At 41.9% G+C, this 27,993-nt stretch overlaps 2 protein-coding genes and 4 non-coding genes across 8 annotated transcripts; 3 read left to right on the top strand and 3 right to left on the bottom strand.

Moving 5' to 3' along the window:
* Positions 1 to 1,504: 1,504 nt before the first annotated feature.
* On the top strand, positions 1,505 to 7,470 carry snapc3 (small nuclear RNA activating complex, polypeptide 3). The gene is made up of 9 exons (XM_018684160.2): positions 1,505 to 1,756; positions 2,641 to 2,724; positions 2,821 to 2,899; positions 2,994 to 3,098; positions 3,184 to 3,333; positions 3,441 to 3,523; positions 5,456 to 5,614; positions 6,963 to 7,070; positions 7,163 to 7,470. The coding sequence occupies exons 1-9, from the start codon at positions 1,524 to 1,526 to the stop codon at positions 7,308 to 7,310; spliced, it is 1,149 nt and encodes a 382-aa protein (XP_018539676.1). The 5' UTR covers positions 1,505 to 1,523; the 3' UTR covers positions 7,311 to 7,470.
* Positions 7,471 to 8,872: 1,402 nt separating this feature from the next.
* Positions 8,873 to 18,660, bottom strand: psip1a (PC4 and SFRS1 interacting protein 1a). 3 transcript variants are annotated; one of them, XM_018684164.2, is made up of 17 exons: positions 18,497 to 18,660; positions 18,059 to 18,149; positions 17,544 to 17,620; positions 17,045 to 17,183; positions 16,470 to 16,559; positions 16,021 to 16,140; positions 14,934 to 14,993; positions 14,780 to 14,840; positions 14,461 to 14,554; positions 13,900 to 14,083; positions 13,715 to 13,794; positions 12,894 to 12,949; positions 12,394 to 12,464; positions 10,893 to 10,994; positions 10,620 to 10,821; positions 9,666 to 9,756; positions 8,873 to 9,576 (listed from the first exon to the last, which is right to left on the bottom strand). In XM_018684164.2, the coding sequence occupies exons 2-17, from the start codon at positions 18,128 to 18,130 to the stop codon at positions 9,546 to 9,548; spliced, it is 1,530 nt and encodes a 509-aa protein (XP_018539680.1). In that variant the 5' UTR covers positions 18,131 to 18,149; positions 18,497 to 18,660; the 3' UTR covers positions 8,873 to 9,545. The 3 variants fall into 3 exon arrangements, with proteins under 3 accessions (XP_018539680.1, XP_018539681.1, XP_018539682.1); XM_018684165.2 differs by having other exon boundaries at positions 18,582 to 18,657; XM_018684166.2 differs by lacking the exon at positions 16,021 to 16,140.
* Positions 18,661 to 19,290: 630 nt separating this feature from the next.
* Positions 19,291 to 19,362, bottom strand: trnad-guc (transfer RNA aspartic acid (anticodon GUC)). Its single transcript has one exon. It is a non-coding gene; the product is annotated as a tRNA-Asp (tRNA).
* Positions 19,363 to 19,648: 286 nt separating this feature from the next.
* Positions 19,649 to 19,720, top strand: trnad-guc (transfer RNA aspartic acid (anticodon GUC)). The gene has a single exon. It is a non-coding gene; the product is annotated as a tRNA-Asp (tRNA).
* Positions 19,721 to 19,924: 204 nt separating this feature from the next.
* trnad-guc (transfer RNA aspartic acid (anticodon GUC)) lies at positions 19,925 to 19,996 on the bottom strand. The gene has a single exon. It is a non-coding gene; the product is annotated as a tRNA-Asp (tRNA).
* A 276-nt stretch (positions 19,997 to 20,272) lies between these two features.
* On the top strand, positions 20,273 to 20,344 carry trnad-guc (transfer RNA aspartic acid (anticodon GUC)). The gene has a single exon. It is a non-coding gene; the product is annotated as a tRNA-Asp (tRNA).
* Positions 20,345 to 27,993: the final 7,649 nt, after the last annotated feature.

Here is a 27,993-nt window from a genome sequence, read left to right as displayed (position 1 = left end):
CTGGATAATTTTACCTCTTTGGGACTTAAACAGTTATTTAAATGAAACCAACTGAAACATAAGTTTAAAAACCACTAATAGTGCACTGTATTTTATTAGCTTATTATATGTTTTTGTATTTTAAAATGGTAACATATGAAAAATACAATATAACGTGGAAATACTGAAGCTGAAAGTTCCTCAAAAGTTTATTCAAATGCAGCAGTCGAGTAAAAGTACTTAGTTACTTTGCAGAATTCCGAGAAACAAGGGAGAGGGGAAGCAGAGGAGGGAAAGGCGTCTCCATAACAAATTAGCAAAAAGTCACCCAGGGACAAATCCCTCCAGCTACTCCAGAACCAGTCAATAATGGTTTAACTATTACAGCACAAGGAGTGTTTCACTCAGATTTACGTTACCAGCTCTGTTTGTGCGCTTGCATGTGATGCCCCTGCATAACTAATTATCTCTGCTGGTTTGGTGTTTTCTCCTGTTGCTTTGCAGTCTGCTCTTTGAAGTTTTGTTCCTCCTCTTTTCCTTAAACACACCATCATTAAAAGGGTGTCAATAGGTGATGGGTCATTATAGCCTAAAGACAGCTGCACCGAAGAAATTCCTGCTGTGAGATAAGAGCTTGTTCTTTTCATTTTAGTCTGCTATCTGTGATTCTGTGATTGTATTGACTTTTTTTTTTGTTCTGAACAGCTGATTGAGAAACTGATTAAAATCAAAATTCCTCCGGTTTTCTGGAATATGTGGGGTGGTGATATTGTCTGCACATAAAGTTCTTACTCCACAGATTCCCTCCATTAATAGCAAAGTTTTTCTAATTTTACCATAATCTGTTGTTTGAGAAATGTGTGAATGTCATTTCCCCATTCTTCACATAAAAATGAATACAATAATTATTCAAACCAGGATGGAACTAGTAAATTGGCAACTCAGTCCAGAGGTCTCTGCTGTGGTTGTTTAATGACTTACTGCTTAGAAATATGCTGCATGTGTTAATTAAGAAAATAAGAGACAAAAATAGGAGACAAATCATGTCATATTTTTTATTGTGTTTATTTAATCATAATATAATGACCACAATATAGTAATGAGGAGGATCACAACTGTCATAGAGATAGTAATAAAAATATTTAATTAATTAATAACTATTTGTACAATAAAAAAAATATGCATTAATAGATTTGTTTGTTTTGTATTAATCTCTAAATAAATAGTAAAAATTACAAATTATATTACTAATTATTAATTGATTGTTTGATATTTTAATGGACAACAAAACGAGGAATAATTAAAAAATGCTAATTAAATATTAATTAATCAATGAATAAATAAATAAATTGGGTTTACAAAACGATGTAAACAGTCGCAAGTATATCATTTCAAAAACATTTAAATAATTATCAATGCCTATCTTTATTGTACAATTTACCATTAATTAATAAAGGGCATTTCGTAATTTAAAAAAAAAGTTTCTCTGGAAAAACTTCATTACCCATAATTCCCCACGCAGAGCATCTTCCGTCCAGAACATCATGGCGGCGTACAGCCTCTCCACAGACAGCACTACAAACATCCCAGATTATGAATACCTCGACGTGAACACCAAACCGTTTCACATCGGCTCGTTCAGAGAAGAGTGGCTGAGCAGACTGAAGGCGGGAAACAGCTCCTACCGGCACGAGGACGACGACACGTTCGACGCTAACTTTGCTAAAGAGATGGAGGTCGGGGTGGAGACCATGACCGAGCTGAGATCCGTCTGCAGGTCAGACCGACGTTTACCTGACGTCCGGTAGAAACAGAGCAGAAACAGTAACACCTGTATCTGTGCAGGTTAGGGTTAGGATATATGCAGTTAACTTCTGACGGAACACCAGGGGACAGAATAAACATAATAGATATTTTTATTGATTATTTTCTTGTCACTCTGCTCTAAAACTGGTATGATACTAAGACATCACTATGAGTAGACGTCAGCGAAGTAGGAGACTAAAATACAGCAGCACGTGGTGAAAGTGAACAAATATACAGGAATAAATCTAGTAAACAAGTAAGTTAGGTAATAAGTAACAATTACAGGTGCACATCTCATGAAATACACCATAAATGTGAGTCCAGAGACATAACGAAACAAAAACAAATAGCTATTAGGTACAGGCAAGTGGATATGAAAATAAATATAAATAAATAAAAATAAATAAATAAAAGTATTATTAGCTTCTGTTCATGGACAGATGCAGTGAGTGGATGGAGGTGTTTTGGTCTTGCACAGGAAATAGTTGTTTGCCATCTTTGATGATAAATGCAGAGCTGATTCAGTCCAACAGACTTGACAGACAATTTTACTGGTTCCAGTTTACTCACTTCTGAGAATTTGATGCTTGCATCATAATAAACTAGACATTTCAACGACATTTATCTCTGTTTTTTGATGTTTTATAGACCAAACGCTTGATCAAGTTCTCACAATTTGCAGGAACACTGATGATAACACAGGGAATTTATGTGTAACAAAATTAGGTATATAACTTCAAAATTCATCCTACATTTGCCTCTCTGAATTATACTGTGCAGTCTGTTAAATGCTCTCCCCTCCTGGTTGCTTTGCAGAAGAATCACAGGACTTTGTTTTTATTTCTTTCTCTTCAGTGTTGATTCACTCCGTTGTCATCCTGAGGATCAGCAGCCCGACACAGACGTTGTACCTGCAGATTCGACGCTTAAAACGCTTGAGTATGAATCTTTCTCAGCTGCTGCAGTTCACAGTGTAGTTTTATGTCCTGTAAACAAATTAATATCAACTGAAGCTCTGTGACCTGTTTTGAACAGACAGAGGAAGAAGAGACAAGATTACAAGGCTTCTCTGAAAGTCACTAAGAACAGACACGACCTGTACGCAGACGAACTGGTGAGTCTGATCTGTCGTCTGTTCAACGCCAGACTTTCGTATCGTAAACCTTCATGTGTCTGATGTGAGGCTCGGTTTCCTTTGTGATCTCCAGGAGCGTTTAACTTTCGGTAGGAAACCAGGAGCAGAGGCAGACCTGGTCCCAGAGGGAGAAGTCATTCTAAGTATCAACGTCTACTACCCTGCCACTTTTGAAAAAGTGAGCTTTTTACTTTTTCTTCAGCCCCTGTTTCCTGGATGTTTTTCTCCACGGCACTGACACTGTTTCCTCTGTCTCCCCTTAGTTTACCTACGTCAGACCCCACATGACTCTGCTGATGACGGGCTCCCACACCTTGGCAGAGCTCAGGGACGCCATCTGCTGTGTCAGCGACCTGCAGGTGTGCGGCGAGTTCAGCAACACGCCGGACATGGCTCCAGACTTCATCAGCAAAGTAAGGACTCGTGCAGTTCATCAGCGCTCAGAGCACGTGGTTTCTGAGTTAACTGTGGCATCTTGTTTTAAACCTAGAGGTGATACTTTAACGTGTTCTGTTTTCAGGATCATTTCAAGTCAGCGTTCTTTTACTTTGAAGGAGTTTTCTACAATGACATGCGATTCCCAGAGTGTCAAGACATCAGCATGTAAGTTTAAACCTCAGTTATACTAGAGTTGCTCAGGGACAGGTCACTAATACAGAGATTACATCCTGGCTGAAATCACTCACTACTCACTATATAGTGAGTTCACCATTCTGTAGTGCTGTTCAAATGTGTAGTGATACTTATTATTCCCTATATAGTGGACTCAAAGTATCCCACAATGCATCGTGAAAAGTAGTGTACAACCGATGGTAAGTAACCATCATGCACTGTGAGAGAGAAAAACAGCAGCACATTTCAACAACAAGGCAATTCAAAGAGCTTTTTACATAAAACTTCAAAAGCATTAAGAGGAAGTGCAAAAGAAACACATAAACGGACATTCAAGTATAATTAAATCCAGTTATTAAGGAGTTAAGAGATTAGAAAAGAAATAATAAGCTAAGTACAGTAAAAGAAGTAGAATATAAGAATAAAAGTTACAATGCAGAGCAATACATTTATCATAGGCCTCAGATCTGTGCAGAGAAGACAACCTGTCTGGAAGTGTTTTAATACTTTAGCAATGAGCTCACTTTCTAGTCCTCTACATTGAATTCCCTAGATAGCGAGTAGGGCTGATATCAATAATATCTGTTATTATAGTATGATTTCTATTTGATTCCATAGTGTGAAACCAGAACCTGTGAACCCAACATCCTTAGCCTGTGTAGATGGAGGGCCATGCACTGTACAGAAACCATGTCAAGAAATTAGTTTTCAGATTTCTTAAGTGATGTGAAAAAATAAATAAAAGTTTTAAATGTCAGTGTCAATGTGCTACTGTTAACAGTGCAGCTTATGCAATCATCGTCTGATGGGAGCCTGAACAAGAACATCTCAGTTTGAACGGGTGAATTTATTGACTCCTTGTGATTCCTGTTCTGATAAAGACATTTTAGCCAGCTGCCCACATTTACTAAAATAATCACAGTCATAATCAGAACAGAGACGGTGGTCGGAAATATTTAGGGCAGAACATAGGGCTCGACCTATTTTCCATTCTCACAGTAAAATAACAGGAGAACTTGGGGAAGAGTTGCTGGAGAGGTGATGTGGTGGTACCATTAGGTTTGTAGTCCTCCCCTTCTGCCACACCTGAGTGCTGTTATCACTCAGGAGGATGGGATATGTAGGAGCAGGTGGTGAGGAGTTGTGTTGTTGTAGTTTGGGCTGGAGACCTCTGGTAGTTCAGTTTGTCTTTTTGTTTGATTGAGGTTAAGCAGGGCACACACTACAATTTAATCAGGCAGATTTTCAGCCCGAGTCCCCCCTCCCATTCAAAGTCAGCAAAGGCCTGATTATCCAGTTATCCATAATCTCTAGAGTCATACAGTTGGGTCCGTAAGTATTTTGACAGTGACACACACATACAGTCCTTCGAGATCCTTTACTGCAGCTGCCTCCTGTTGCTGTTTGTCGGTGGGTCTTTGTTCCCTCAGTTTTATCTTCAGTTAATTAGGTTGAGGTGACTGACTATTCCTTGAGAACCTCTTGGTTTGCTTTTGCAGAATGTTTTGGGTCATTATGATATAATTGTCCTGAGGTTCATTCACTTCAGCTCTGCGAGTAAAGTACAAATTTGTCTCATTAAAAAACCCATGCAGTGTTTTAGGGTCATCCTAGCTCGATGATACTAATCATGAATTCGGTGCTTGTTTTGAGTTACAGGAAAAACTGAAGGGGCTGCTGGAGAGGTGATGTGGTTATGTCACCACAAGAAGACAAAAATATGCTTTCAGGCATATCAGATTAAAATTAAATCTACAAAAATACACTCTATCCATTCCCTAGAATCTTACTCCCAGTTTTAAATGTTGAATGAGGATCTGATTCTTAAAAAAACTCAGTCACTGAAAGAGTGTTTTAGCCTCCTGTGAAAAAAAATGTCAAAAGTACATCTCTGTGATCTGTTTCTCTGTGTTTGTAAAACAGCACGACCATTGAATGGGCAAAGACCCGTAACTTCCCATCCTACAGCCAGGCCAAGATGGAGGACACGCGGTTTGTGGACCTGAAAGTAAAGGTGGGCTTCCCGTACCTGTACTGTCATCAGGGAGACTGTGAACATCTCGTCATCATCACAGACGTCAGGTTAGTGCTGGGTTTCCTCTTATTGTTGTTAAAGTGTCTCTCAAAACGCTCAACCCTCTAATGTGAGAAGGTGTAACAAGTATGAATGTTATTGTCCCATGGTAGAAATATTCTGTCAGCAGCATCATACACGCACCGAACACCTCGTTAGATACACCTGTTCAACTGCTCGTTAACACAAATATCCAATCAGCCAATCACACGGCAGCAACACAGTGCATTTAGACCTGCTGAAGTTCAAACCGAGCATCAGAATGAGGAAGAAAGGTGATTTAAGTGACTTTGAACATGTCATGGTTGTTGGTCTGAGTGTTTCTGGGGTTTTCCCCTCACCGTCTCTAGGGTTTACAGAGAATGGTCTGAAAAAGTCAGCTAAGAACAGGAAACTGAGGCTGCAGTTCACATGGGTAACAACAAAAATGTCTACCTGGTCTGATGAGTCTTGGTAGGGATGCTAGAGTCAGACTTTGGTGCAAATAACATGACAGCATGGATCCATCTTGCCTTATATTGACGGTTCAGGCTGCTGCTGGTGGTGGTGTAATGGTGTGGGGGATATTTTCTAGGCACACTTTGGGCCCCGTAGCTGGAGAGCAAGAGCTGGCCTTTGATTTCTTCACTGGAAACAACTGTTAAAACAGACTAAAACTTGAAGCTGTTCAATATATAATAATGCAACACAGACAAGAGGCAAATCAAATTTGAGAGGCTAGGGCCAGCAGCTGTTTGGAATATTTGCTGAACAAATGACTTCAGTGATTTAAAATGGTTTTCTGTTGGCCTGCTGATGTATTAATAGTTTAAGTCCTTGCTCTCAGGTTTATGAACTGAAGTTCTGTCAGTAAAGTACATATTTGCCTCCTCAAAATACCCATGCAATAATTCTGGATCTGTTTAGCTTGTTGCAACTAATCGTGAATTAGGTGTTTGTCTTGATCCGATCGTATCCTGTACCTTAATAATCTACAGTAAACTGTTATACTATTGCACAATTATATACAGTGGTGTGATTTTTCCACAAGCTGTGATTCGGTCGTCGTTATCCTGCAACATGACGCTTTCTGAATCTCTGTGTTGTCACCACAAGGTTCAGAGATAAAGCACCTCGTTGTCAGGCGAAGTTTGACTGAGCTCACAAGACTTTATAGCTGATTTGGTTTCATCACACTCAGAGATGCATGAAAGTCTGTGAACTGACTCATTGGTGTCGTGAACAGGGTAACCACACATGAAAGCAGCTCTTAATATCACAGAGGCGAGACAAATCTGTGCTCTCCTCATCACTCACAGTGGTTAACTAAAAGGCTCTGGCCCTTTTCCCTCCTCTCTCACTCTCCTCACGTCGCAGACTGAGCCATAAGGACGACTGTCTGGACAAGAAGCTGTACCCTCTTCTCACTCACAAACACAGGGTCACCACCCAGAAATGTGCAGTCTGCCATGTCTTCATTGGAAGGTGTGTAAAAGAAAAACAAAACAGGAGTTAGATAAACAGTATGACTGATATGGCCTTTTAAAACTGATCTCCTGTCTGTTATTTTTTTACAGATGGGTCACCACCAACAATCAGTTTGCTCCGAGCGACCCGTGTCTTTTCTGTGACAAGTGTTTCCGGATGCTTCACTACGATGCCGACGGCAACAAGCTGGGAGATTTTCTGGCCTATCCTTTCGTGGACCGTGGTGCCTTCAACTAAAGCTGCAGTGAACTGTTCACTTCACTGATTTAATGCTGTATAATACAGTTATATATCTTTATATTTCAGAAAGAAATGTCTTCAGATTTTGGAAATTAATGTCTAGTTTAAAAAGAGAAAGTTTTTGTGTTTGAAATAAACAGTAACATTTACTGAAAAACTACTGAACTGTGAGTTTTTAAAAAAAATTTTTTATTTTAACTTTTATATTTTAGTGTAGGGCGGATACATGAGGGCTGGGATAAAATCAGCAAACATCAGACACACAGGTACAGCAGAGTACTCCCACCCTCTCAGGTTTTTCCAATCTCATTTGTTATTCCCAGAGCTGCCTATTCCATTTGTTACCACAGCCCTTATAAACATTTAAAAGGTTTTTTGGACATTTAATGTCCTTTAGGAAAAAATAGCAGACCTGTACTCATGTCCAGTCACTTCAAAGGTCAGATTTGGCTCCTCAGAGGGCAGTAACACCGTGTTCAGTCCGTTGCCTGTACCTGTGATCATCTAGTGCTGGTATGAAGTGTGGATCATAGGCTGTGTGAGCAGGTCTCCCTGACGGAGCCTGATGGGTGTAGATTGGTCGTTAGGGATATTCAGATCACCTGGTCTGGCTGCACTACATAAACTATTAGCAGCCAGTCATTAGTTTCCTTTTCATTTATGTTAAATAAACTTGTTTTTTAGTCATAATTCGTCTTCCCATCCTCTGTCCAGTCTTGAGCTTGTTTGTGACACTTTCACTCTGTGTATCTGGAATAGTTTAATCACCTCTAAATCATACCTTGATAGAAAACACATCCCTAGTTATATTTATTAAGAGTTTAACAGTGAGACAACCCCATCATTTGGAGAAACTTGTTGAGGCTGAATATATGTTGACAGAGCCTTGAAAGCTCAAACGTGTCATCCTTGTGCCCACAGTCATGCCTGTGTGCAGAAACTACATGTTGAAAGGTGGATACACAGAGAGAGAAGGCTGTAGGCTGTTGTAATTGTAGACAACATACAGCTGTATGTAGTATTTATAGAGAGATTTTATATTTTATCCTGACTGGGTGTATTTTCCACTGAAGCTGCAGCTGAAATTACTGTTAAAATGAAGTGAATATTTAACAGCACTACATTCATAGAACATCATTAACAGTGAGTAACAGGTCATTTTCAGATATGTGGCCCACGTGTGAACTATAATCCACGTATCTGAAAAATGATCACACATTACATGTCCTTACATCTCATATTACAAATGAAGATTGTAGGGATCATATGACAAGCCTCCCAGGCTTTGCTGACAAGCGTGGTTTTACATTTTGCCGTTAGTCTCTTTTAAAATTCCTCCTAAACCGAGAAAACTAAATTGTTATTCATCTAAGAAATACGGTGCACGCCCCTTTCATTGCACACATACAAACTGCAATTAACACAGACTCAACCACCGTCATAGTACCACTTAATACTGATAACCCCCGAGCAGGTTAAACTCCCTTTGTAGCACAGGCCTCGGGCCAACCGAGTAACATGATTTCTATCAATGTAAACACATGATTAAAGACAAAAGGTAAACTACATGTACTACTTTATTACTGGATGCTGAAACAGGTTGTCAGACAGGCACAAAAATACTCTTATTTACATCTATGTTAAAAAGAAGAGCAACTTTAAAACAGACACTGTGAGAATAAAGCATTTTCTTGGCAAAAGAAACTTTGGCAAACTCCAGAATTTCCTGTGTTTCCATCTGAAGTGAATATGCATCTATGAAATAATATGGTGACTGTTTCTTACTACAGCTACGCCTCTGTTCTTCAAAATCAGCTGTAAGTGAAGTTAAGATCAAACTGTAAGCTCTGTAAATGTCAAAAGCAAAGATTAAATGTAAAGAAATGATAACAAGTTGAAACATAGGACCGAACAGTGCTAACCCGCTCTCTATAAGTTCACAGTGCTGCAGATCTACGACTTCATACTCTCTCCACTGTTAATCAAGAGGTGTCTGAAGGTAAAGAAAGTACAAAAATAAACTATGCAAGTCAGTCGTTATCTCGAGGGGTTGGAGGGGTTTGATGTACTGAAGCAGCAAAACTGACGAAAACCCGTCAGTAAACTGGAAACCAGTGATCGTTGTCAGTCATCAGAAGTAAACTGGACAGGAGATCCCAGGTGGTGAGCCCAGTTTGGACAAAAGAGTACAGCAGCAAACGTCCTCTCTCTTCTTCAGGCATGTAGGGACACTCAGGTGGACTCTTCCTGAGGTTTTGGGGCACTTTAGTCAAAGAAAATAAACAGAATTAAAGGGCATGTAGATGTGATTGGAGACAAGGATGAGGCTGGCTGTGGTTTCAGGTAAACTACCTGTGATTTTCTCCCGCCGAGGTGTCTTCTAGCAGCTTCTCGGCCTCCTGCTTCTTCTCCTCTGGGCTCGTATCACCGTTAGTCATCTTGTCTTTAAGGCGGACAGACACACAGACTCAGTCAGACAGAACACAACTACACGACCTAGACCAACGGCAGAGGACGAGGACTCTCAGGAGCATGTGACGACACATGCCGAGCTCCAGACCTCACAGAGATAAATGCAATTTTCCGTCCATTCGGCACGCCTTGGTCTAGAAAGAAATCTTTCACAGAGGCCGTAATTTGGGTGGAAGTACAGTATGTACATGGGCTGAATGAAATCACTAAGGCGAGGATGTGGCTGCAGAGCTCTGACTACTGTCTGTTTCTACTGAGAATGTCGACCACAGATGACGTCCTCCAGGAAAGAAGAGAGGAGACGGATTGGAAGCACATAAATGTCTCTGTTCTCTAGTTGGTTTTCATATACGACTCAGGTGGTCGTAAATGACCATTAACCAGCAGACATGCCTTATTATGTAACTCCATCGCCTGATCTAACCATGTCTTACTATCATGCTTAACTGACATGTGCCGTAATACTACCAGCTTAAAAATAACTCTGTCACAGCAAAAATATCTTTTACACACTTTTACCCTTTTGACCCACCTGGCCATTATGTGAGTTGTTAAGGTTGCGAGTCACTGTGTGAACGGATGTTTAGCTGCTTGAGGGCAGATCTCAAGACTGCATTATAAGGAGCTGATGAGGTGTCATAAACCTCCTCCTCTGTTTAGTGTTTATAATATTTCATTGTTTTGGAACAGTGACAATAAAGACTATTCTATTCTATTCTAGTGAAAAAGGTGGCAAAGATTAAATTAATCACAGTAAATGTTGCACCTGTCTGAGATTGCTGTGTGAGATAAATCATGCAGAACACTCGACAACTGAACTATAATGAAAGGTACCCGAGTTGTTTTCCTTCGTTTGTTCAACTCTCTTCAGTGCTCCTCTCTTGGCCTCTTCGTGCTGCCGTTGTTCGGCTAAAGACTTGTTGAGCACCTGGCTGAGCACAGAGTCTCCCTCTCCAACCAGGAACATGCTCTTAAACTTGTTATACAACATGGTGGCCTTATCCATGATGTCCTGGCTGGCCTTGAACCTGCGGATCTGGAACAACATAAAAATGTGTAACCACTAAGTGAACTCGTCTTGATGTAGTTTGCCTGTGGATCTTTTACCTTTTTCAGCGTGGCGATGAGTTCACTGTGTTTCTGCAGGTGCTGGGTTGTGACCTGAAGGGCACCGATCTCATCTAATGCCTCCAAGCACTTCTTCACATCCTGGGACGGGGGGGGGGCAAGAGGGGCAACAGGGCAAGTAAAGAGATACCAAATAAATTTTCATTAAGAAACCAACAAGAGTAAAATAAATATACAACATAAAATGTAATAGTTAAACATGAGGCCTGTACTACAAAGCAAGGTTACTGGCTTATCAGGCTAACTTCAGGAGTAACTTAGTAACGTTGGATTTCACTTCCTGATTAATCCGTACTATGAAAGACAGATGGGTTTGCTGCTGTGGTAATTTATGTTGCATCTCTAAACTGCTTGGAGCAGGTTATTTCTTATAAAAGAAATAACTGTCCTTACATCTCATATTACAAATCAAGAATCCAGAGAACATCTGACGACCCTCCCAGGCTTTGCTGACGGCCACGGTTTTACATTTTGTCGTTAGAGGCTCTTTAAATTCCTTGTAAACCAACAGAATTAAGGTGCGCTCTTCATCTGTGAGATACGGTGCACGCCCATTTTATGCACATGCACAAATTCTGATTAACACCGACTCAACTACCGTCATAGTACCGCTTAATACTCTGACCCTGACTTCCCTGGATAACCCAGAGTTAAACCAGTGGAGGTTAAACTGCCTGTGGTGTGTTAAAGATAGATCTTCTGTTTTATACTGATGTGTATCAAACTGAAGTAGATCCTGACTGAACAAACTGCAGTCTCTGTTATTTTCCCTGAATCATGTTAGGATATGGTTTTATCCTACTGAAAGAACCACACCTGGCTGGCAACAGCAACCTTCTCCCTCAAAAAAAAAACGTATTTAGGAAATTACTAGAAATCAATCCAGAGGTTTTTTGATCAAATGTGATACGCTTAATATCGTAAAGTTTTTCAAATTTTTTTTGCTCTGATTCAAAATGTCCACCCTGCTCTCTCTCTGCAGCCCAAACGTCACTGCCTGTGGGACCTGTGGGTCACAGTGGTGTCACTCACACTGACAATAATCAACACTGACTCAGATCTTTGTCACAAAAAAAGCAGCTGACTTACATCACTGACCTTCCTCCAAGACCCAGTATCAGTAAACTCGAGACAATGACCACCTCCAGCTGTGTCAGGAGGTTACTGTGCTCAGATCATGAACAAACCTGCTCCCAAACTGATGGATGATCACAGATCAACACAGGGAGTGGCTCTGTCATTTAACCAAGTGGAGTCATTTAGGTAATTAAGACTGGACTGTTACATAACACCACTGAACAGGAAGAGGAGGAGGAGGAGGACAAACAGGAATACAGTTTCAGATGAAACACTGCGCAGCAAAGAGTCTGAGCTGTTTGTCTTTGTCAGGGAAACATGGACAAACATTAATTTGTACAAGCTGTAGAAGTTGTTTGAGATAAACTGTGTTTATGATCTGACAGTGATTTACAGAACTCACAGGGTTGTCGATTTTCAGTGAAATCTTGATTTCACTGTGAAGTCTCTGCAGCTTCAAGTCAGTCGACATTTCTGAGGGAAAGGAAAAACAAAAGACATGGAAATGTTTTAGTTTACATAGTTTACACAGATTTTAACACAACTTTAATGAAATGTGAATTCAACAGAAACTCTTTACACTTGTGTCACAGTGAAGGAGGCCCCTCATAACAGGATTATAGTGACATTTGTCTCAGTGTTTACAGTGAAGGACTAAATTAACCCCACCAGTTAAGAAAAACAGGACAGGGGAGGAAAAAAGATGAATTAGGAGAATAATGAATCATAACAAGGACTGACATTAAGTTATGGTTTCTGTCTGGTGTTGGCCCCCAACAACTGAGAATACAGAAAATCATCTTCTCTCTCTTCTGTCTTTTATATTAATGACTTCAAACACTGCCCTGATGTTGTGGTTCTTCTGATGATTTCATTCTAACTTTTAAACCAAAGTGTGATTACCTTTTTTCTTCACTCCTGTCCTCTCTTCAGTCTTCTTCCCATCATCTTTGTTTGGCCTGTAAAGCAGCAAAAACCACACTAAGTCAGAAACCTATCAGTTCCTCTCTGTCATAAACAGAGACCAAACACAAACAGCTGTTTTTGTTTTTAACAATAATAACATTCATCATCTTGTGCTCCCACCACACCACAAAAACTGATCAGTAATGTCTCCAGGAACACGACAAAGAGCCCAAGGTGTTGACCTGGCCTCCAGACTTCCCAGATCCCAATCTGACCCAGGATCTGTGGGATAATCCAGAACAAGTCAGATCCATGGAGGTGCTATCCCGCAACCCACAGGACCCAAAGGATCTGCTGCCAATGTCCCGGTGCCAGACACTACAGGAGATCTTCAGAGATCCTGTATAAGCCCCAACAGGTCAGAGCTGTTTTGCCAGTATGAGGGGGGCCTATGCAATATTAGACAGGTCTCACAGGTACTGAATCAGATTGGGATCTGGGAAGTTTGTAGTCCAGGTTGCCCACGCTCTTTGTCGTGTTCCTGGAGACATTTCTGAGCAGTTTTTGTGGTGTGGTGGGAACACTATCCGGCTGGAGGAGGCCCCTGACATCGGGGAGTGTTGTTGCCATTGGAGGGATGTGTGCTTGGTTTGTGACAATATTTAGGTGGGTGATACGTGACAAGGTAACATCCAGATGAATGTCAGGACCAAAAGGTCCTCAGCAGAACATCGTGTTATAACAAGATGATCGATGTTATTCACTTCATCCACCAGTGGTCATAATGTTATGACTGATCGTTGTACATGTTCACTCACTCTCTTAATTCATCTGCTTTCCGCCGCCGTGCATCTTTATCCACGTCTGAGCTTTGCTGTTTCTTTCTGCCTTTATTTTTCTGAGATGAACAGAAATCAACATCATATAAATGAAGTCATCACATTGACAGCTGTGTTTCACTGCTGATGAATTCTAACTGTGTGTGTGTGGACTGGACACCTGCCTCTTCATCGTCGGAGCCAGACGAGCTGTCGTCCTTGGACTGCTTCTTCTTCTTGGCTTCAGGCTCCTTCACCTCTGCATCCTTTCCTTTGCTGTCCTCCTTCTTCTTTCTCTTCTCCTCCTCCACACTCTTGGACTTGTCCTCTGGTGCCCTCTTTCTCTTTCTCTCTGACTCAGCAGTGTCCCTAAACCCAGAAAAAATATCTGTTAGAGGCTTTAAAGACAAATAGAGAGTAGTTTAAATACAGCTGCTCCATGAGAGTAGCCCACAGCCACATCTACTAATATTGTTTACGAATGGAAAACTTAAAGCAAACTGAGTTTGGAACAGACGTTTATGGCTTTGCTTTGGTCTTTACATCTCTTGGACTCAGTCTGTGCATCCTGAAATCTTAACAGTCAAACTTCGAATCAAAAATTTGATAGACATTTTTAGACATTTTTTTCCACCCAGAAAGAAATCATCCAGTGCAAAGGTTGAGCACCAGAAAAACAGACTTCAGTAAGAATTTTGCAGTGTGTGTGTGTGTGTGTGTGTGTGTTTTCATTTCTGTACGGTTACATTTCACTTCCTGAGCCCTGCTGCTCCTGCTGCTGGAGCAGAAGCAACTTCTCACTTTTGGGCTTCCTGCCTCTTCGTTTGGGAGCCTCTCCACCTGATCACACACACACACAAAAATTCAGTTCATGCAATAGTCGAGCTGAGTGCTGTGGAGCAACATGTCTGTTAATGTCATTCATGTTTTCTCTAATTTTTCTTGCTGCTGTCTCACTGTTACTCTCATACACAAGCTGCACACACAGTATAACAAGTGTTTAGAATGAGCTTGACCTTTTATATGAAGCATTATGTGAACACTATGCAGGGAAACAGCGCCTACCTGAGGGACTAACAGGACTAGCAGGAGCATCGTCTTTTTCAGTCTCCTGCTCAGCCTCACTCTGCAAGAAAAGTGAAAACACATCATCTTTAAAACTAAATTAACTAAACGTGATTTATAGCTTTACTTGTAAACCCAAACAAACAATACCAACCTTTTTCTTTCTTCCCCTCTTGGGTTTGGGAACATCTGTGGATTCTTTCTGAGCAGCGCCCTAAAATGTGACACCTCTGTTAATGGTCTTAAACATTACTGAGGAGAGCTGCAACAGTAAGAGGAGAGTTTGATATAAAATGAAATAAAATGTCATGTTAACATGTATCTGTCCTGATCAGTCTCCTCATACACTCTCCTGAAGAAAAAACAGTTTCTGGATCGTAGAGAGACATCTAGTGTATATGTGTGGTATTACACTTAAATGTGCCAGTGTTTCATTAACTATGGATGTGTCCCAGTTTCATGTTTTATATTTTTGAGTGTCACCGTCAATTCAGCTTTATACAGACAAATAAAATATGTCTCTACAGATTTAATTGTTTTGTTTAACAGAATCTTTCTGGAGCTGTTTTTGCTGATTTTTTTACAGTGGACATGAACGGCATACTTTAATATAAAGTGTTTTCAGTGCATACTAACTTAACAAGTAGTTAATATTCGTATGGAACTGGGACCCAGCTCATGACTTGTTAAAACACTCAGCAGTGGGAAAATGCCAAAACAGAAAATCCCTCTCATCCTGTGTAAAATATATGAAGACTGAGTTACTGCTTACCTTTCTCCAAAGCACACAGAAAGCCATGCAAAAATAAAGTTGAATCAACAGATTGCAAACCGTAGAATTCAGAAGTATGTGGACAGGGAAAAGCAGGAAATGTAAAGCACTAACACAAGTTGTCAGGGTGGTAAAACAGAGAAAGACATTAGCACCATTTTCCTGGCTCAAGCTTAATTAACCTTAATTATTTTATAGGAAACACAGGGACTGCTACCTCCCATAATTCCATCTGTTTGTGAATCATTTGTCACCTCAGTGGCTTTAACACAGCAAACCCAGGCCAGACGCTTTAATCAGAACATAAAGCACCGGTAAAACTTTTGTTTCTGCCAACAAGAGTTTTGAGCCAAAACAGAAACAAACCACCAAATTCCAAAAAAACCACCAACTGTCACATGCTTTCCCATGGGGCGGGGATTAGACAACCTGCACCGCTTTAAGATATCCCAGCATGCAAAGTACGTACATCCTGGTTCTGAGGACCCTGCTCAGAGATCAGAGACCCTTCCTCCTCCTCCTCCTCCTCCTCCTCCTCCTCCTTCTCCTCCTCATTCTCATTCTCCTGCTCAGCCTCACTTCCTGGAACCTGAATGCACCCAAGACACAGCATAGGACGCAGTGTGGTGGGGTAAACGAGTCTTGAAAGGGAGAGGTTAGCGAGGATCCTTCTGTTGCACAAACTACTCTCAGAAATTAACACTGTTCATTTGTGAGCTGTTACCTGCTGTGATATGTAATTCAGTATGAAGCAGACACACATACACATGACACACGTTAGAGAAAGATCAGAAAGACAGCAAAAGAAGTAAGAAGCCGACAACAACATGGGTACAAACCAGTGGCATGTCAGTGCAGAGAAGCGACTCCACATATTAAATTGTACAGATGAAGCTGAAGAGAAAAAAAAAACCTTACCTTGGATTTTATCCCCTTGTCGTCTACATCCTCCTCTCCCTCTGGACCGCTGTCTGAATCCTTCTCAGGGAAAGACTCTGGAGGAACCGGCTGCAAACAAAAAAGTAAACAACAAACACAATAAGCAGGACGCTGTGAATCAGCTGAGGTCCTCCAACATCTGCCAGACGATGCTGCGGGCGCTGTATCTGTTTAGTCTGTGGTGGCCTGTGCCATCCTCTACTGTGTACTGGGGCAGCAGATTGAGGGTGAAGGACGCCAAAAGACTTAATAAGCTCATCTACAAAGCCAGTCATGTTGTGGGAGGGCAGCTGGAGTCTCTGACACTGCTGTCAGAGAAGAGAATGTTGTCCAAGATAAGAACAATATTGGACAACCCTTCACATCCTCTCCATGACGTGCTGGCTAGCTGAAGAAACACAAATATATGTAAATATATGTACATATTGTTTTATTACTGACAGGGTATACTTTTTTAATTTTTAAGATGGGGGTTATATTAGTATTATTATTATTACTTTTATTTAATCTATATATCTTTCTGGTGGAAACACTGAGGAGGATGACGGCGATACCTTTGGTGCAGTGAGCTCAACTTTTGGGTTGTTCTCAATCTCCCACAATCCTTCGTTGAAGCCTTTCCTCTTGTTGGGCTTGGCGTACTTCTCTTTGTTAGGCTGGTATGGAAAGATGTCTTTTGGGCCAAGAAATGCTCTGTTGGAGAGAGGAATAATTTTAAGGATGTTTGTCCATTTAATACTTTGTTAACCATTAAAAATGTAGAGTGTGTTTAACTATGAGATGGAGCAGCAGGTAACTCTATTCACACACTCATCAAACATTCATGTGTTTAAAGAAACACCTTCAGCTAGGAACAATGACGGCTGCACAGACTATTTAAAATTCTGTTTATATTGTCTGTCATAGTCAAAACACTAAAATCAAATGTTAGAGTTGAGATATTAAACAACTTCACTAACCTCTGTAGATATACTCAGTTATTCCCATGAGGATTTATAAAGGCACAATGTAAACACATCAAATAGAAGGACATGATAAAGATCTGTTACTAACGTTTCATGGGTGCCAAAGAAGAAGATAGGAAACTTGATGTTGGACGGCTTCACAGCGCCGTCTGGGACTTCATCGATCTGTCAGAGAGACGAGAGAGAATCCAGTTATTTTCTCGCAGCCATACAAAAATCAGTGTGTTTGATAATTTACTGCATGTGAGTGTTGTTTGTGTCTCAAATGTCAGTTTGGCTTCAAAACAAAGATGTGGCATTTCTGCTTTAAAAAATGACTAAAACAATTCAGAGCTGCAGTGATGGATAATCAACTAACTGACACAGTCATTTTTGAGCAGCTATTTTTAAATTATAATAAACTGAATATCTTTGATGTTTGGACTGTTGGTCGAACAAAAACAAATAATTTAAAGACATTTTCACAATTTCCTCACACTTTATGAACTGAAAATGAGAAAAATGATCTGAAGATTAATCAGTAATAATAGTTGTCTCCCTTGACTATATCTGCTGATTAATCCGAATAATTCATCTTTCCCTGTGAATCAGCTTCAGACTTACTCTTGCAGGCCAGTGAGGATAACCCTTCATCTTGGCGAAAATCAGATCACCGGGTTTCCAGTCTCGAGCCATGCTGAAGGAGTAAGCAAAGCTGGAAAACAAAGGAGAGAAAATGTAAATATATTTACATAAGCTGCACTGTGGAGCAGGGGAAACACCTTCAGTCAGTGCCCCTCCCCCTAACGACGACCACCACCTCCTCCTCCATCCTGCAGACTCCACACTTCATTCAGACATGACAGTCCTGTTTAATATAATAAACCACGTCCTGAACTGCACACACCCACCGCCTGTTCTGCATCCATCGCACTGACACTCAAGAGAAAGCAAAAGTAGAGTTAAGCAGCGTGAACGTGTAACAGCCATCAACACACGCGCACACAGACATGATGCCGAGCTTTAAATCTACTAAAACCGCATCGACCCCCCCTCAGTTACCTCTATTGTCCGCAGGCGTCTGGATTAAAGATGAATATTACTTATAGTTCAGTAATTTAGTGATGTAGCTCCGTTTTTTTTTTACCAGGAAAACACACAGCTCCTTTTCCGCACAGTCGGATGCACGTTTTCCGCTCCCGCGCAGGACGTCGACGGACTGTACCATTACACGACAAGAAGGGGGAAGGAAGTCTGTTTTAATTAACACCGCTACATCTGTTGTTGTTGTTGTTGTTTTTTAAACAAGAACCAAAAGTTAATTTATACTTAAATACAGAGTGGTTGTAAAGCTACAGGAGGATTGATAATCGAATCCTATAGGGAAAATATTTGTGAATCTACCCGCACTGAGCATCTTACCACTACACAGATCATCTATGCAGGCATTTGGCTTTGAAAAAAGTGGGCGTCAACTTCCACGCATGCGCACTCACATACACTTCAGCAAATAAATATAGGCACTCTCGATATCGTTGCCATAGATACTGGTCAGCGGTAGACCAACGATAAAAGCACATCACAAAACGTCTGCTCAGCAGTCTGTGTAATTTTAAATCCAAATTACAGCTCATATGTTGTTAGTATCTGAAAATAAGATCAGAGTGAGAACTCTTCAGCTGTACCTCTCTTCTGATTGGTACTGATGCTGAGCCATATAAGAGTGTTCATCGTCTTTAATAATCCAGTTTCTTCGTGTACTTCTACTCTCGTAACTAAGTGGAAATGGCTACAGAAAACCCAAATGTGGCCAAAAGTACTATTACACCAGATCAGTTACAGAAAAATTGGACTCACTCCCCGTCGGGGAATCGAACCCCGGTCTTCCGCGTGACAGGCGGAGATACTGTCCACTATACTAACGAGGAGAGACACATTTTTCCACGCGACCACCTCCCCACTTCCGGAAAACTTTGTTTGACTCGTTGGACTTTCTTCAAGTCCCTCAGAACTGTATTTGACGGTTTCTGATGACATGTACTTAGTTACTTTCAGCCAATGCAGTTAAAACCAGGTTTACCCTTTGTCCCATGAGGAAAACTACTTTACAGTCATGAAATAAAGTCACGTTCAGGAATGTGAAGCAAAATAGAAGACAACCAGTCGAGTCTACTGACTTCTGGGATGTGGCCACGTGCCAATGATTCACACCTCTCCTCGTTAGTATAGTGGACAGTATCTCCGCCTGTCACGCGGAAGACCGGGGTTCGATTCCCCGACGGGGAGTATTTATCTTTTTCTTAACCTGCACTGATCGGAAGTAACAAAGCACGTTTCCTCAAGGTCTGCTGAGTGCTATTGACATGTGACCACTTTCGGCTAGTCAGGTGACAGTTGCGTGCCTTCAAAAACAACATTTAACAGAGCGGAGGAAACGTGCTAAGTCACTTTCAATCGGTTGTGCGGAGGATAGAGAAAAAAAGACAAACACTCCCCGTCGGGGAATCGAACCCCGGTCTTCCGCGTGACAGGCGGAGATACTGTCCACTATACTAACGAGGAGAGGTGAAAACTATTTTCACGTGGCCACATCCCACAAGTCAGTAGGCTCAACTGGTTGTCTTTTATTTTGCTTCCCATTCTTGAACGTGACTGTGTTTCATGAATGTAAGTAATTTTTCTCATGTGACAAAAGTAAACTTGGTTTTGTCTGCACTGACTGAAAGTAATTAAGTACACCTAATCAGAAACCGTCGAGTACAGTTCTGAGGGACTTGAAGAAAATCCAACGGTTGAGTGACAGCTCATTGGAAGTAGTCAGGTGGCAGTTTTAACGTCTCCTCGTTAGTATAGTGGACAGTATCTCCGCCTGTCACGCGGAAGACCGGGGTTCGATTCCCCGACGGGGAGTGTTTTAAGACTATGAAGGTTCAGGACTGATGCACAATCAGCGCTTACATGGGAGAGTCATAACAACAGGATCCAGATCAAATCCACTTCAGAGAAGCTGAAGCTCTTGGATCGGCCTCTCAGTCCTCAGACTTCACTGAGTTTAGAGTTTAGTTTATTTAAAAGGGGACGGTGCAATTTCATACAACACATGGTTAAAAAGCCAGAATTAGCCAGAAGGCTAGTTTTCATCTGTAGTCCCCTGGCCATGATGTAAAAAGGCAATAGAATACATCTAGAATAAAAATACATATACAAACACTTGCTATACAAAAAAAAAAAAAAAACAAAACAAAACATCACAACATGACATTTGATCACAACATCACAACAGGCTTATCTTTTAGTGTTGGCAACTGAAACCCTGTGGGTGGATTTTAAACCTGCTGTGTGTGAGACAGACTAAAAATATCTCACACCTTGAAGTGATCTACAGAAAGAGGCTGAAAACTCCTCAATCATGAATAGAGAGAGTCTCAGCTGCAAAGCTGTGATATCTACAAGAGTGGAGGCACTGACAAACTTCTGCATGACACTATTTAATTTTCTCTCTTTTTTTAATTCATGAATTAAAAAAGTAAAAGTATATTAATATTTGAAGAAAGGCTCATTTTTAAATGTCTGATCAGTGTAATCAGGGTTATAAGTAGGACAGATATAAACCAAAATGTTTGAATACTTATCTGAAGGATCATCAGTTGAAATAAAATACATATATTATTATGAACTTGACCTCTCTGAATAAGATTTTTCCATTAATACAGTTTTTCTACAGGGTTTCTTCATCACTTAATATATGTAAATAAAAGTCTTGTACCTTTCCTGAATCCATTGTTTGTCATTCAGTGACCTCTGGTGGTAAAATCAGGCCTAACACATGAAGTGACTGTTCTGGGACAGGAGGGGGCTTCAAATATGGTTTAGCTGGATTTCATTTCATTTTAAAAGGCTTTGACGTGGATTTCTCAGTGTAAAGGCTTGTTAAAAGAAAACAAAACAACAAAGAAAGAAACCAGTGTATGAGAAATAATTTACCTGTGACTTCATTACAATACATGTGACACACTTCAATAAAAACTCTGGACACGTGTCATATTATTGTTTTCACATAATTTAAATTCTAGTTAGGGCTGCAACTAATGATCATATAATTATCAATCTTGTTATCAGTTGTTTAATCATTAAGTCTTGAGTGTCTGAGAAATATCCATCAGTTTCCTGAATCACGAGGTGAAGTCCTCAATTGTTTTGGCCAATGAACAAATTTACACAGTAAAGCTTCAAACCTTCACATTTCAGAGGCTACTTAAATGATTAAATGATTACATTTCTGTCCATCCAAAATCTTCTCTTAAGTACTGTTTGTTTCTCAAAGGGTTTTTTTTTTTTTTTTTTAAATTTAGACTGAAATATGTCAGGGATAATCACCTCTGGTTTCCTAGAGTTTCCTGTCTATCTCTGTTTTTTACCCGTCTCTTTCCCTCATGTCTCCTCCCTGTGTGTGTTCTCATTGGCTCAGCTCTGGCTCCAGGTGGGTGCATCTGTAATCAATCCACCCTCATCAGCTGCAGAATAAAAACCCCAGTTTGCCGTCCACTCCTTGCCAGATAATCCTGTCAGTGCTATGGCTGATTACTACCTTGTGAATCTTAAGTGGCTCTAGTTTCTTGTAGTTATTGATCCTGTTTTCTTGTGTTTAGTTACCTGCCTGGACCACCCTCCTTCTCACCTGGTCATCTGCCATTACCCACCATTCTGTCTCCACTTCTGGGCCTTCACTCCTCCAGACTTCTCCCTGTGCCTCCTCCTCACCATCCACACCTTTTGCCATAACCTGAACATTGTGACATTAAAACCACTTAATTCTGCTGGTGTTTGTCTCTATGTTTGCTCTGAGGTCCAAAACACAGCTCAAGTCTGAAGAGCTTCACACTGCTAAAACCCTGCAGATGGTGGAAGTATATGAAGGTGACCTCACACATTTGTGGCCACACAGATACACAAGTGAGCTTACACAAGTCCAAGTCCACATGTGTGTGTGTGTGTGTGTGTGTGTGTGTTAAAGACAATAGAAGATGCTGATAGTTGAAGGACAGGCTCATCAGCCACAGGGTCCCAGAGAGGGGGATAAGGGAGAGGAGGAGGCCAGAGGAGTGTGGGTGAGACAAAAGGAGAAAAGGAACCCAGGTACATGCCCAGGAATAACTCACCGGAGCCTCCAGGCCCCCTGCCCAGCCTGCGGGGTGAGAGACCTCGGTGTTGGACCCAAGCCAGCTTAGTGGGGTTCCTGCTCAGACACACGGCTACAGCCGAGGCCAGGGATGGAGCTGTGGAGAGATGACAGTGTGTGTGTGTGTGTGTATGTGAGTGAGTGTGTATCCTTCACCCTGGCAGACGATGTGTTGGCAGAACATCCCAGCCCACTCTGTCTCTGAGGACCACAGAGTCCTGCTACCCTTCCTCACTCATTTGTTAACCTGCCTCTCTTCTTCACAGCGTCCTCGCTCACATGCTGAGAGAGGCTACTTTATATATGACCAGAGCCGTTCAGCATCACTTCCCTGCTTTAACACTGCCCCCTCCCCCGGACATAAAGGCAATGAGACAACCCAGAAAAGGAGCAGTCAGGTTTCACTGAAGTCACTTAAGTTCAACAACAGACAGTACAGCTGCAGGTGGGCATGGTGACATGTGCTGGAGCTGATTAAACAATAAAAACAAGTGGAAGTAGTCTTTTTGCATTCTGACAAAAAAGGCACCTGACAATCTTGAAACCTACAGTTTTAAAATTTGCGACATCTATTATTAATAATTAGAATGAAAGTTAACAGATATGGGGGTAGACACCACAAGATAATTGGACCGATTTTCGGACTGAATCCCCCCTTCTGATCAAAGTCAGCAAAGGTTGATTATCTGATGGATCTAAAGATTATCTTGTCAGATTTACCTGTGGCGTGAGGTGTGTTCAGAGTGATTTTACCCTCCCCGACCTGCTCAGAGGACTATCGGGGCCGCCCTGATAAATGTTAAACATGTTGAATATTTCCAATCAGAAATCCTGTTGTATGGGAGGAACACAGAGGAAAGCTGAGCATGCGTTCTGTGGATTGTCACTTGGAACGGAATGATAGCCAATCAGGAAGCAAGCTGACGAAGAGCTGATGAAGACGGATGTGCAATAAACATCGTCATTGTCGAGACACTGTCGTCTGCCATGTTTGTTTACAGTAAAGTCATGTTTGACCGTGTGAGATTTTGAGTTTTGAGAGTCCAGACTCTGCTTGTTGGTGGTGAATCTGTTAGTGTGTGGTGTGCTGTGTTGGTCTTCTTGTTGTACATCACACACTACAAGAACAAAACTGTGAACTCATGGGTGTGGTCTCTCACATTTTCTAAATCAGTTAAGATTTTAAAACTCTTTTAAGTGTGTGCCAGGCTCAAGTCAAGTGCATTTGATTAATTTTAACATAGTCCTAAATCACAAACAGGTCTCAGAAGGACTTTCAGATCTGTACAGGGTTCAACGTCTTCTATCCATAAGACTAAAAAAGAAAGAAAAAACTCTTTAATCGGAAGAAACCTCCTCAGCCATTTCTCAGTCTAAATATGAATAAAGATGAAAATCAACGAAGGATTTTCTGAGTTCCTCAGACTTTGTGCAGAATCATTGATTTGGTTTTTCCTCGCTCCTGTGTGGCATCATCTGAAGGGCACCTTCCCCGGACCTGAATGAGCGATGGTGTCCTTGAGTTTGTGTGTGTGTGTGTGTGTGTGTGTGTGTGTGTGTGTTTTTTTTTTTTAATGTGTGTGTCATACACATGGATTGGCATCTTTCCCCTTTACTGCTGGCAACCCTTCAGCATGTTAGTTAGGGGAATGGACGGGGGTGCCACTGGAGAATGATAAAGTAGTCACAAGACAGGTCAGAACATTCATTAACACCATTGCAATATTTGTTAATAAATATGGCTTCATTTGGCAAGGACTTGGCAAAGTAGAGCTTCAATATGTGTGTGTATATGATGCTTAGAGACAATTCTCATGAAATGGAAAAAGAAACAGTTTAAATATTTTGCAATTTAAAATAAATCAAAGCCCGTGCAAAACAAATTAACCAGCACAAGTCGTGTGTTTAACAGAAATTTGGATCTGACAACTCTGATTCATTAAAGCTGGAGGAGGGAGAAAGTACAGTGTATGGAGTTTCCAAAGGAGGCGTCCAAGAGCTTCACACAATCACCAAGAAGACCGATAGAGGGGGGAGGGAGGGGAGAAAGTGGGAGGAGGGAGCGAAGGAGGAAGACAGGAAGAGTCAGGCCCTCGGACAGCAGGTGAGTGTGTGAAGGCAGGGGATGACAGATGCTTCTGTCAGCGTTCCAACAGTCGCCGCTTTGTGGGAGCAGCGCAGATGCCTCCTCCTCCCCCTCCTCCCCTCCTCCCTCCACACCTCCCATCCCTCTCCTCATCCCTCCCTTCCTCTCGACAGGCCGTGATGTGGGGATAACAAGACAGGAGCAGTCCTCTCAGCAGTAAAGTGACCACACTGGCACAGTGCTACATGCAGACAGGGGAGGGGGTGAGGGTGATGGAGAGGTCCAGGCCCGGGCCCAAGGCTCGAGGAGGTCTCGGCGGCGGCGCAGGAGCGGGGGTTATAAATGTGGGGGTCAGCAAGCGAGGACAGGGGAAGGGCTCTCTCGCTGGGCTGCGGGAACCAGCTGAGACGTGGGGTCCGCGGCGGTCCTGCCTGTGAGGAAAGCAGATGTTTTCGCTCGGGGGTGTGCCAAGTTTGCAGAGCAACCTTCAGCTGCTTGGAGGTCAGGTCTTTAATAAGGGGGCTGGGCGCGGGACATTTCGGAGGCAAATGCTTCAACTTTGATACAACAACATATTAATTATGACGGTAGACCATAGGGCAGAGGGTTGTAGCGGTACATCCCACCCCACTGGTTTGGAGCCTCCATCAGGCTGACATTAGCCAAGGCTGGCTGGCAGATTTACTGCTGTCCCAGCACTAGCCCTCTCTCTCAACCAGACCTCACTGATGCAGAGGCAGCACTTTGGACTGGTTCAACCACGACTGACTAACTGTTATGTCTGAGGGCATATCCAAAAGTAACAGTTGTATTCACAGTAAAAACCAAACTGGACTGTTTAAAGCTCCATTAAAGCTGCTCCTATGACACATCCACAGAGAATTATCACCTGACTCTCCACTTACCTTCAACGATAAGAATTATTTCAGGCATTTTATGCTATTATTTGAGAGTTGACAGCAGAAAGACAACCAAGATCCTTGGCCAGATGTGAAATTTTGTGGTTCATGGTCATTTCCTGTGCCCTTAGGCGACCAGGACACCCTATCCTAACCCCTGTTGAATATTTTACTGTGTTAAACCCACTGTATGCTACCTGACCAGACAGGACAAGCTGGTGAACAGAGCGGAGCATTTAGCTGCTGAATCGTCAGATATTTACATCAAGAGTCAAAAACAGAGCTAAAAGAGACAGAAAATAAGTGATAAAGTTGCTCTGTATCTGCTGGTACACTGCCCCCAGGTGGCTAAATTGCAGATTTAAGAAATATTTATAATATTAAATGACTCCGGTAAAATGAAAAAGGAGTCGCATTTCCATTCCCAAAATTATGCCATTCAATTTGGGCACTTGCACCTCATTGTTCTGGTTCACTAGTCCCTGAAGCTCTCACCAACTCTCCATATAAATTGCATTTAGCTCTGTGTGACTGTATAATATCTGCCCTGCATGAAATGGAAGAGAGCCAAGTGTTGCAGAAAACTTGTTCGCATATTCAGCCGATATTTGACAGGTGATGAGACAGAGGACTCCAGCTGTTGTTGCTGCTGATATTAGTACTGTTGCTGTCACATTAGTACTTGACTTCTTCAGTTCTACTGTTTCTCTGAGTGTGCTGATAAAGGACAAAGCTGTGAGGCTGCATGAAATAGGACAATTAGTTTCATCATGGAGCCACAATGATTACAAAAAAAGTGCTCCTAAGACTTTATCACTTCCCAGCCCGATGAGTTAAGAAGGGAGTTTCACCTCATCTCAACCTTTGCATTGATTTTCGAGAGAGTGGGAGATCTGGGGATTACTTTGGAGAGCAGCAATGAAGACCTAGCTTATTGGGCCTTTTTTGTATTTGGCAAATGGGCTTGACAAAGATGGAGGAGACAAAATCTAGGGCTTACAGCTGCGGCACCCAATCGGGGGAACTTGAAAGCAGCGCAGGGATGGGAAGCTGGGAGAGAGGGTACCTCATTTAGGAGTGGTGAATTTGGACAGGGGGCATGGGGAAATGCTTAAAGTAAACCACAGAGGCCCCAACAATCATCAGGAATTGAGACGTTTTAAACCTTTAACGGGGGACTGTGATCAAAGCGGCAGCGGATCCTCACTTGAGTGTGAAAGCGGAACCGGAGGGAACAGAGGGGATTGTGGGGGATCACGGCAGGTTGAAAACGTAAAATCAGCACATTAGCTTTATAAGGGCGTCAGAATATAGGATGATCAGGGGATCATTGGACCCGTGGGGGAATCCAGTATGTACCAAGCTGAGTGGAGGAAAAACCAGGCCACTGCTGACAGAGAAACCTCCCTTATCAACGATGCAGTTAGAGGAGGAATAATGTTGCTTAATTCCCACAGAAAATAACTTCATACACAAGTTTGGCTTCAAAACTGTAAAATTCTGTGAGTGTAATTTGCCATTTGCAAATAAGCCTGATGCTACCGAGCACTTTCCTGCTGATCTTAGTGTTAGAGTCACAGATGAGCAGCTCTCATCAAATCAAAGTTTTCTGTCTAAAGTTCAGTTAGTTTCAAAGTCATTTACAACTCTGACCATCATCTCATCTGATCAGAGAGAGAGAGAGACACTTAAACCTCCCTATGCCATATTCTATGATCTAATGCCTAATGGGTCCAGGTATGGACCTCACGTCTCCTTCCCTTTTTAAACCCACCTCAAACAGAGCACAAATTAGTCAGGTTCTCCCCTCCCCACCCACCTGCTAGAGCCTCTCCCAGTCACAGGGCTAATGCAGAGGAGCACTAGCCTTGGGTTGCAAGGGTTCTCGCTATGCTGAATTATAAATCAAAGAGCACTTACATGAAACCACTTGCTAATTACATGTTCACTCGGCTCCTTTTTCTTCTCACCGTGTCACTTTGTACAGGCTCTGATCACTGGGAGGTAGGGGAAGGTACAGAAACCAGGAACTGGCTCTGGGATAATCATGTCTAAGTGACCTGGCGAAGATAGCAATTATTTTCCTGTGATTACCACGCGCTTCATTGATGTTAATGCCCACCACTTGCTCACACTTTGGGCTGTGTCCTTGATGTGCACTCCCCAGGTAATATGCCCAGAATAGAGGCCAAACTGCATGAAAGCAGCTCTCGTGTCTCATCTCTGCTGTACCTTCAGCTTAAGATATTTTTATCTGCAAAATCCCTCCTCTCCCGCACTGTATTTGTGACTTCCTCATCCCCTTCATGTCCTCTGAGTGTCATTCTCCACCCCACCCCCCTCTGTCTGTGAGGCAAACCAATTTATCACCAGCCAAAGGAGGGCCTTCACTTTG

This window comes from Lates calcarifer, linkage group LG5, assembly GCF_001640805.2.
Source record: "Lates calcarifer isolate ASB-BC8 linkage group LG5, TLL_Latcal_v3, whole genome shotgun sequence".
Lineage (NCBI taxonomy): Eukaryota > Metazoa > Chordata > Actinopteri > Centropomidae > Lates > Lates calcarifer.
Note: the sequence above shows the minus strand (reverse complement) of the source record. Positions and strands in the feature narration are given on the sequence as shown.

Bases quoted from the DNA above. Each gene is read 5' to 3' on its own strand.
- snapc3 (XM_018684160.2), top strand. From the start codon at position 1,524: ATGGCGGCGTACAGCCTCTCCACAGACAGCACTACAAACATCCCAGAT. The intron at 3,099-3,183 runs GTGAGCTTTTTA...GTCTCCCCTTAG, and splicing joins ACCCTGCCACTTTTGAAAAA to TTTACCTACGTCAGACCCCA. The intron at 3,334-3,440 runs GTAAGGACTCGT...TTCTGTTTTCAG, and splicing joins CTCCAGACTTCATCAGCAAA to GATCATTTCAAGTCAGCGTT.
- psip1a (XM_018684164.2), bottom strand. From the start codon at position 18,130: ATGGCTCGAGACTGGAAACCCGGTGATCTGATTTTCGCCAAGATGAAG. The intron at 17,184-17,543 runs GTTAGTAACAGA...TCTCTCCAACAG, and splicing joins TTCTTTGGCACCCATGAAAC to AGCATTTCTTGGCCCAAAAG. The intron at 9,757-10,619 runs GTACCTTTCATT...TCCGCCTTAAAG, and splicing joins AACGAAGGAAAACAACTCGG to ACAAGATGACTAACGGTGAT.